The sequence below is a fragment of the Strix aluco genome, chromosome 6 (assembly GCF_031877795.1).
Source record: "Strix aluco isolate bStrAlu1 chromosome 6, bStrAlu1.hap1, whole genome shotgun sequence".
Classification (NCBI taxonomy): Eukaryota; Metazoa; Chordata; class Aves; order Strigiformes; family Strigidae; genus Strix; species Strix aluco.
The window spans coordinates 13,136,437-13,146,784 of NC_133936.1; the positions used below are offsets into that span (position 1 = coordinate 13,136,437).

Sequence of the window (10,348 nt, forward strand, 5' to 3'; positions counted from 1 at the left end):
TTTTTTTTCCTTATAATGGCAGAGCTAGAAATTGGATTCTTAAAAAACTGGATTCTGGAAACAGTGACAGCTTTAACTACTGCCTTGGTGGTTTTGCCACTAACAGAAAACTCACTACGCTGGTAGAACGGCGGGCGCTCGGAGGGAGAAGCATGTCACATCGCATATATCCACTGCTACTTTGCCCAATTCCTCCCCAGGTATTAAATCAATACGTTACTCGTTTTCCTGCAGTTTTACTACAGCAGCTCTCTCTGATCCTATGGTTTAGACCAAAACCCACTGGGAAAAGTGTTGTGCATACAAGCACACCAGTCAGCCCTGCTGAATAAATCATCATCTCGCTTTAATTAAGATTAATGTTGCAGCCTTTCCTGGTTATAAAACCAACCCAAAAGGTCCAAGCTGAAGGCATCGAGTTGGACAGAAACACCTTGCCTGCACATCTAAGGCAGTCGCAGCAATACTGGAAGGTTATCAGCTGAGCGGAAAAGTTCACTATCTCCCAATACCATTTGCACTACATGGTATTTGCAAACTGATAAGAATTACGTAGTTCCACGCTCTCCAGCTTTCTCCTGCTGAAATTAATAAAGACCCTACCCAGGAACAAATGAGAGACCGGTTTATCATTAAACCTCTTGAAGAACCTCCACATTCACTACCAGCTCCGCTGAAGGCAAGTGATGCCAAGTAGTCATTTTCACCCGATGCCAGTCCCAGCCATGCAGCTGCTTTGCCCTGCGCCAAAGCCAACACTGCAATGACCGTACCAGCAACTACAGCCTCACCAGGGCTACAGCCACTAATTTCATGCTGTTGACAGAACTAAGAGGATGGGAAAAGAGAATCCTGTGGAAGCAGTTACACACCGCAGAAAACGAGGCTCATATTCCTGCACAGCAGGCAAAGTGGCAGCACAGACAAGGCTCATCTGCATGTACTGTGCTATATGACTTTAATTGTGAGATATGACTCAGGTAGATTTACTCCAGACATTTTGCAGGAGAGCTCATCAGCCAGGCATCAAGCACGCTGCTTCTTGTTTAAATCCAGGGCACAAGAGGAGACTAGCTCATATTAAGAAAAGAAGAGGTCAAGAAAGGTGACAGTCCCTCCTGGGCAGGAAGCCTCTTTTCATATGCGTCAGGAAGTGCTACAGTCACACATATGGAACTCTATAAATATGAAACAAGCTAAACTCTCTTGTCACTTGAACATCCTAAAGCTTTAAAAATCTATTCACAACCACCGCTGAAAAGTTAAGAAACACTCCAAATATTTTTCTCAAGAAGCTGTCTACCTTGGTATCTGTTAAAAGTAGAAGGCATATTAGGACCAACGCATTCAACATCTGTGCCACTCCTGCCCTGTGACAGTTATGCTGACCAGAAATTGCAATAAACCTGAGGGAAGGTCTATTTTATTTCATGCTGTGTTTGCACAGAGCCTAGCATAACGGGTCCTCACCCATGGCTGGCTCGGTGAGCTGGAACCAACACAACAGTCACCTGGTGTCCTCTGATGCAGGAAACTTTGGTGGAGATCTTCAGAAGGCAGACTACACGTGGCAGACTGTGAAATGCAAATCTGGTAGCACTTCTAGTCTGCAGATTTTCCCCAGCTCAAGATCTCAATCTGAATTTATTTTCACAGAATTTTTTATGGCGTAGGTTGCACATCAGTCATGTGACTGTAGTGTCTGATCTAAGATGCATGAAGGATTCTCAAGTAAAACATAAGTGAACCCAAACCCTCAAGACAGTCAATTCAAAGCTGAGAGACACTGCTATTCAAGCACAAGGTAAAAAACCACATGTGCTCTAGGTCTGCCTCTGCTCTTCAAATCAAAGCGTGTATTTAAATATATAATCTTGCAAGCTAGGTGGAAGAAGTCTGATCAGTCAAAAAGGTTTAATTTTCCTTCCCCCCCCCCCCCCCTCTCCAAGCTATTCCTTGCAGAGCTGCTGAACACACGCAAGTGTTAAAGAGCAACAAAACACTCCACAACCCCACTCTCTTAGAATTGGTACCCAAGAAACAGCTGAGCTTTCAGAAACCCAGAGGCAAAGATAGTTACAGGCAAATAACTAGTTGCTAATTATACTTCCAGGACTGACACTATTGAAAAATGTGGTCATCCCTCAGGTCGTGTTTTCTCAAAATCATCAAGGATCTGAGAAAACTGAGTTTATTTCTCAAGTTTTTAGTCTTCCCTGAATCTCATTTAGGAATGAAAAAGTGAATATTTTTCAAGCAGCCATAAGAATGTATTTTCATATTTTACATTTATTATTCAAATTAAATGTGATAAATGCTTAACTGCTGTTCCCACAGAACCCAGTTCAATTTATGAGTTGCTCCCCACAAAAGCTTTGTTACAGCATGGTCTTTTGCTAAGGATAAACAACATGTCTGGAGAATAATTTATTTATTTGTTTATTTTAAATCAAGGGCAATGAAAACACATGGTTTTAAAAACAAGAAAATACAAATCAAAATTAAATAAGGAGGAACTATCAGAGGAGTAACATTGTACACTGGACAAAAAAAACTATTTCCTGTACTTCTTATTTCCAGCTCAAGAGCATGAAAAATGTATTTCCCTGGACACAAATTACGCATAAAAAAATATAAATGGCTATGCAGCTGAAACAGTGCTTAGGTGCCTGAATCCATATGTCAACATACAATTTTTATGCGCACCCTAACACTTACATACATAATTAGGTAGACAATTTGCACACTATTCATCAAGAATAGCCGGGGCCCACACGAACAATGCTGATTCTAGCACAACTGCTTGCTTGGCAGGGACAGTCTTACACTCAACCACAATTTCAAAACCCCATTTTTCAGCAAGACATTGACTTTGATTTCTGTCTTAGCTTAACCGCCCACTGATATTCTCATTTTGGGACAACAGCATTCAACCCACTGTAAATATGATCAATGAGCGACCCTGTACATACGAAACAGATTGTGTCTGACAAGGCATTTTATGGGAATCTAGCTGAAGAGCAAACCTGCCTCAAAATTCCAAGCAGTAATGGAGATGACTGAATTTAATTTCGTAATTAGTTTCTTTAGGAGGGGAGTAGTTCACATTCTAAACAGGGGTTTCCTCTGCTACATTAAAATGGGGGGCAGGGGGAGGGAACAGGCAAGAAATCCCAAGAACAAGACCTGATCTCACCTTCCCTTTCCTACCCAGTTCCCAAGATGAACCCTGTGGTGGAGCATGCACTTAACTTCAGAAGGTGGATTTGAAGGAACATCTCTGCACTGCAGTGATGGAGGTTTGTAAACCTGCAGATCAGCAGGTGGCACAGCTAGGTCCGGGGTGCAGGCAGCGTGCACATACTGAAAATAACCAGGTCTAAGTCATCTTCAAGAAAGCGCAAGAGAGAAACGGATCTGTTGCTCCCTTCCCCCTGATTTGTTCTCACTTAAAAATACAAGATGTTCAAATCCAAAGCCCCCTTGTTTACAAGAATCACAGTTTGACTGCAGATGTTTTATCTTCCTTGTTCATCATACAAACCACTCTTGACCTTGTGCAATAATTGCTTGCTTTTCACTCACAAGCCCTCCCTCTGCTGCTATTTACATTCAGGGTTGTGCTGCTTTGATCACTGAGCCATTTGTAACAAATGCCTTCCAAGATGGATAGTGATAAGTAGGACAGTCCCCTGTTTTCATTCATGATTAATATCCAAAATAGCTGTAGAAACATTTCATTTTAACCGAATCAGATGAGGGGAGGTGGGTTATCTGTGCTACGCAAAGCTACCTCAAAGAAGCCTTCTAAGAATGTATTATTTGAATGAGGGCAGGGAAGCACTCGGGTCTCAGACTTCAGGGGTCACAACTGAAGTAGCTCCTGCAATCCTGCTGGGACCGCAACACCATCTTCTCCCAACCACATCTGCACAGGTTCCTGAACTGCAACCTGCTGAGGACTCCCAGCAGAGAGGCTGCAGCACATTATCCACAACCAATCCAAAAAGCCACCTATGGGCTCCACAGGGAACAGTGACTCCTGTGCCTACAGCAGCATGGGACAGCCAGGTGAGGAGCGCTCCAGCAGACACACTGGAAAATCAGCAACTTCTGCACTGGAAGACTGACAGCATTAGAAAACCATGTTTCTGCCCAACAGATTTACATTTGCAGACACTCCCGCTGGATACTTCTTGGGTTTTGTTCATTTCCCATGAGCTCCATGGAAGAACACATTCTTACTCTGTATATAATCCAGCTCTATTAACTCTCACCTCAAGCCATACTGGAATAAAAAAAACCAAGCATGGCTGACATTTTATTGTGGTTGGTCGTATCTGCAAGAGGCAAGTGTCATATCTTCTTTCGTTCATGAAGGAAAGCAAATTAAAATCCTGACACACAGTTTCTTGGTATTTAACTTAGGTTGAAGAATGCTACAAATAAGGCATTCCACTTAAAGTTGTGCTTGCTATGTTCACTTTCCAAATATAGAAGATAGCAAAAAATACCATGGAGACGTCAAGATTTGACTAGACTCTACTGTTCATATTGTTCTTAAACACCGGGTTTTAAGGAACATAAGCTACAGGCATAATAGTCTATACTAAAGGCTGTTCTTAAGGGCTCTGTGTAGCCAATTAATTGTATGGTTTATCACTGGTTTTCAAATGCTTAGTGAAGGAAAACCTGTGCAACTATTTACTAATTAACAACTGACTGTAATAGGGTCAATTACTAATGCTGACAAAGAACTTTCTCCTTATAAATGTGAAGCTTGCTCTCTCTTCAAGCCAGGCATTGGTGCAATATATATTAAACAAGCTGTTGATGAAATGTTTCAGATATCACTTCTGAACAAGCATATTTGGATGACTTCAAAGCTAAGGGCATGAGCAAAGCATATGCCACATAATCCCCCTCTAAAAATTGGGTTTTGAAGAAGTTTAAAGTATCACCTACTCAAGAAGCACGTAGTAAATGCTATAAAAAGACAAAAACACTATTAATGGGACTTATAAAGAAGAGAGGGTGAAAAATGACACCTGAAAATCCTTAGCACTTTATATGGCACTTGTTATCTTCAAAGCATTGCACAAATATTAACTAATTAATCCTTACATTTTTCTGCCAGGTGACAGGAGACGAAGCTTAATTTAAATAGTTGGAGTAAGATTCACACTGAATGGAAGCGATCTGCAAGAGGCAAAAGGGAGGCAGCATCAGAGCAAGCCAGCATGCAGCTGATCCTAGAGCAGCACACAGCCACATGCTCATGGTGTGACATCTCCTGAAAAGTAAGGAGGGGGAGAGAAAAGGTCTATTTGCAGTCACAAGCAAGTATGCGATATGACTATAAACCCAAAACCAGACAGGACGTCATCAATGCAGCCACAAACGAGATTATCTTCGTTATCTGTGTTCTGCAAGTGCACAAATCACAGCACCCTCCACCAACGCTACCAGCTACTCTCAGCCAGCAAAGAGCCAAAACTTAAGACCTGCTTTGCTATCACAATTTTTTGTCATTCACAAGCTTGAAGTGGTGGCAGGATCAAGGTAAACCATAGCTTACTTTCAAAGTGACCCTGTTCGCATCAAGAAATTCAAGGCAATGTTAGCTCGTGATTCAGGTTGCAAACCACACTGAGTTTTTTCATTCACAGACCTCCAAACACAACTCTGAAGAAAGGTGAGTCTTGTTACCCCCATTTTACTGAAATGAAGTAAGTGAAGGAACTGTGCCACCAAAAAGCCAAAGAAATGGACAACAACAGAATAAGCACCTCTTCCATCACCAATTGCTCACGACATCATGAACACACCCCTGGGCAGAAACACCACTTCTAATGACCACACCACACTTGGGGCAACATCCCAGGCCCTCTGAAGTAACCTGGCACTTTGACACCAAAGCCAATGGATCCAAAACATCACTCTGCAAGGTACAAAGATGAATAACAAAACCAGTCCTGAAAGCTAAGGTTTGATTTGGGAAGGGCCTCTGAGGAGACAGAGCATAGCCCATGTCACAAGTTTTACAAATCCGTATATTGAAGAGGGAACAGACAGAGTGGGAATGGGGCAGGGGGACAGCAACACCCTCCCTCTGAGTGAGGCAAAATGCTTCCCAAAGCAGCTCCCACAGTACAAACAGTAACTGCATGGGAATAGGAACTCCCAGATTCAAGCCCAAATGCCACCACGGGAAACAGCACCTGAGCACTGTAAAGGAGAAGCAGTGCTCACACCCTGTCTGCAAACTCACTGGAGGCAAAGCCACTGCTGTCACGCTGCAGGGCTACCTGCAACACAGAGTGAGCCATGTCCAAGCCTTCCCCACAGGCCTGGATTCACAAGACCGTGTCAATGCTCACCAGTGCATTCCTGTGACGTTACTGGGACTTGAGGAGCTGGAAGCCTGAAATGTTCCTTTCAAGCCCTTCTTTGTAGGCACCAGGTTTGAACAGCAGCAGGTCAAGAAGTCCGCTTCCCAATGGCTGTCAGTCAGTCAGACTCTCAGTTGTCATTAAGCCAACACTCAGAAGACAAACGGACCTTTGCCACATTGGCCTGAGATAACATTCATCAGTGTTTGCGAAGCAAACGGATCCCAGGTGCGCAATTCTGTTGGAAGCTGTGGCTGGCCTCTGCTAGGGACAGGACAGCACCTGATACATCAGAGGAAATGCAAACCCACCTCCATGTGAAACCCCTTCCCAATGCCTTTCACAGTAAATTCAGTACTTCAAGTGTGAAATATAGTCAACCACTTGACATACCAAATAGGGAAGTATCTCTAAAGCTAAACCACAACTTCCCTATAACTCTCCGACTCATTCAAGAAATAAAACTTCACAGCCAGTGGAGATCACTGCACTATCTTCCTCACGTGTGTGTCACATATTCATAGTGATACAGAAGATAAGAACATCTTCCATTAGAAGACACTGAAGTGTTTTCTTCATCCAGCTTTGTAGTTTTCCTTTCACAAATGCAGGAAGTCTTACAGAGATAAGGATTTCAATTCTCGGAAGCCACCTCCAATTTTGGGTCCTACTTTAAAAATGAGCCCCATTTTTCAGGAGCGCTATGCACGCACAACTCTAGCTGCTGTCCCAGGTGCACTGCACGCAGCCGGCACTTCCAGGGGGAAAAAAAAAAAAAAGAAAAAAAAAATCACGTTTGGGTACATAAAAAAAAGGACAGGATGGAAGGAAAGACAATGTTCTCATTAACCTCTGTCCTACCAAGCAGCTGGCATTACCTTTGCTTTAACTTTACACACCCAGAACGTCCTGATTTAACAGCCTCACTGACTTTGCAAACATTGACTCAAGAAAAATTTAAAAGCGGGTTTTGCAATGTAACAGCTGTAGGCTAGTTTTTTAATCCTGGTGTACAGCGAGTTACATATTTCAAGATGAAAAATCGCACCTTCAAGTGCAAGATAATGCAAATTGGAAGAAATAATTTAAACTACTTGTACACAGCAAAGGGGAAAGAATTAGCTGAATCAACAGCTCAATGAAGACATCTGCTCAGCATGCAGCATCACAGAGCAAATAAAATGCTGGGGCAAATTAAGAAGGGTAAGAGAGAATAATGTGGGTAAATTATAATGGCTTCGTGTAATTTCAGTGACAACGGCAGGCCCACTCTGCTCATCTCAAAAATACCAGCTCCATAAAACAAAAAGTCCAAAGAAGGGCAACTAGAATAGTCAGAAACAACAGATTCATGTGAATAAAGCTGGGGGGAAAAAAAAATCTTTTATTCTACAAAAATAAATCACAGCAAAATACTTACGTTAATGTAAAATAAATGTTACAGTAAGATAAGTTCTGACAGTTGCAGTGGATATAGAAGGAAATACCAGAAATAACTCCACGTGTTTAGTTATTTTAAACGAAGGGAAGATTCAGGCCACTTTTAACTCCACTTGGTCCACAGTATATATTTAACCCGAGGAATACACTGACACAAGTATCATTGAGAAGAGTACTGTGTATGTTAAAGATGAGCCACAGGGGAAAAAAGCCACACTAAGACCTCTCCAACATTTTTGGAAGAGTTCATCCTGATTTCAGTTTCATGTGAAATCAATAAATAAAATGCAAATAACAGCTCTGTGCTTCTAGACCAAGCTTAGAACAAAACAAAAATTGTGCAGGACGCATTGCATTTCTCTTCCCTCCTCCTGAATGAGCTGACAGCTAGGCCCCTGCCAGGGGCAAAAGGCTACATCCGACAGGGCCGATGCTTTCTGTCCCACAATGGCAAGTCTAATATTAGTATAGAATAAGCACAGGACAATTAGCAATTCCACACTTGATTTGTATGAATTAGATGAGTACTCCTAGGCCATGCATTTCCAAATACATTTCAGATCACGCATGCATAAAAAAAATTAACATTATTTTTCATTAATTATTAACTCTATTTGTGCAGGCAGAAGGAAGAACTGTAGTTCATGCCAATAAAGTAAATAAAGGAGTGATTTAAAGCACGGCTTCGCCAATCTTTTGAGCTATTTATGCTAAATTCTGTGGATAAAAAAAGAAAAATCAGACTTTAAAATATTTCTGTAAGTCTAGGAGTCTCCCTGAGGTAAGGAGTGTTCTACTTAGTGTAATTTCAATGAAACATACCCAGATCCTCCGGCACGCACTAAGATGGAGAGTGCCACATCCGAGGGACGCGCAGGCAGGGGCGGCGGGGCTGCCCACGGCCGCCCGTGCCCGCGCACAGGTGCACAAAGCCGAGAGGCAGCTTTGCTGCGGCAGAGCCATCGCCGAGGGAAACCCGCTGCCGCCGCGGCGCCGATTTTCACGCGAAACTTAGTGACGAAGGAAGCGCCCACCGGCCGGAGCCGCCGGGGCCGGCGCGGGGCGAGCCGGGGGCTCCAGCCCGCAGCCGCTCCGGGGGACGCCGCCGCGCGCCGGGGTGGGTTTTTTGAGAGAGCGAGAGAAAAGGAGGGAGGGAGGGAAGCAGGAAAAGCAGCACGGGGCTGAGGGCTGGGGAAACACCCGGGAGGAGAGCTGCCGCTGCCGGGCTGTGCCGTGCCGCGCCGAGCACGCCCGGGGGGGGCGGCAGCGGGGGCAGACGCCGCGCCCAGCCCGAGGGGCCCGTCCCGCTCCCAACTTTCCCCCAACTCCGCCGCCCCCGCCCTGGCCCGGGGAAGGCGGGCGGGCGGGACACCCCACACCCGCTCCCCCCCTGCTTCGCCGCCGCCGCCGCCCCGGGACGCGGCCGCCGCCACTCACCGCCAGGCCAAGCAGCAGCAGCGGGAGCCGCCCGCGGCGCCGCGCAGCCCCCGCGCCCTGCCCCGGCACAGCCATCGCCGCCGCGCCGGACCCGCTCCGCTCCCGCCGCCGCCGCTGCGGGCTGCTGCCACGTCTGGCGGCGCAGGCGCGCTCCGCCGCGCCCGCCCGCCCGCGCCGCGGCATGACGGGGCCTGTAGTCCGCCCGGCGCGGCCCGGGGTGCGCACCCCCCGCAGGGCGCGGGCAGATCCCGCAGCCATCCCGCGCAGCGCGGCAAAGCCCGCAGACTGCTGCCATCCCGCGCGGCTGAAAGGCAGGCTGCGTCCCGTTTGTTTCAGCAGAGATTAAAAAGAAAAAAAGTTGCGGCTCTTCTTCTCTCATGTCCCAAGGGCCGCCGTTCCAGGATTAGTTTTTGTGCCTCCACCCCTCGCCCGGTGTGTGCCTTGCGCTGAAGAGCTTCTGGCAAATAACCCCCTTGATGCTTTTCTGACAGGGTCTTTAAAGGCTTCGGTTGGTCTTAGATCTGGAGTAAGAGGTGAATAAGGCAACAAAAAATAAGGAAAGGGGAGAGAGCGTTACTGGAAGAGAGGCTTACAAACTAGGACCTGTTCCCCTTCTAAGTTTTCCCACTTGTTAAATGCTAAAGCAGAACGCTGCTTTATCCTCGCATGTCGGCAGTGGTGCCAAAGTGCAAGCAAATAAATATGCCGAGTCTGACCAGGATCAATTTGTGCAACCTCCATTATAATCACGCTATCGGAATGATCGCTGCATCCAGACCAACAAATTGGTCTGTGCCCCTAGTTAGGCACATCCCGTGAGCCAGCTCTGCCTCGCAAGGACATCCCAGATGTCCTGCCAGTAATCTTAAGGTCAAAGCGGGTCAGCCACATTATAATTGGCTTCCCACAAACAGAAGGGATCTTCACCTACCGCCCAGCGGCCGTGTGAAATTCCTCCTTGGCTCAGAAACATCAAAGGAAAATCAAAGGCATCTTTTTGAGTCTGATCCTTACAGCTGACTGTCGCCTGAGCATTACACTAAGAGGCAGGCTGCAAGGGAGCAATTTGTAGATCCATA

The 10,348-nt window shown here is 45.7% G+C and overlaps 1 protein-coding gene across 2 annotated transcripts in view; it reads right to left on the reverse strand.

The window, feature by feature from the left end:
• PDIA5 (protein disulfide isomerase family A member 5) overlaps positions 1 to 9,390 on the reverse strand; it is a 103,398-nt gene extending 94,008 nt beyond the window's left edge. The window contains exon 1 of one of the 2 annotated variants that reach the window (XM_074828732.1): positions 9,270 to 9,390. In XM_074828732.1, the coding sequence (XP_074684833.1) occupies positions 9,270 to 9,344 (75 nt within the window). In that variant the 5' untranslated portion in view covers positions 9,345 to 9,390. Of the gene's footprint in view, positions 1 to 8,654; positions 8,811 to 9,269 lie in introns of those variants that run through there. The other variant, XM_074828731.1, reaches the window with a different exon arrangement.
• Positions 9,391 to 10,348: the final 958 nt, after the last annotated feature.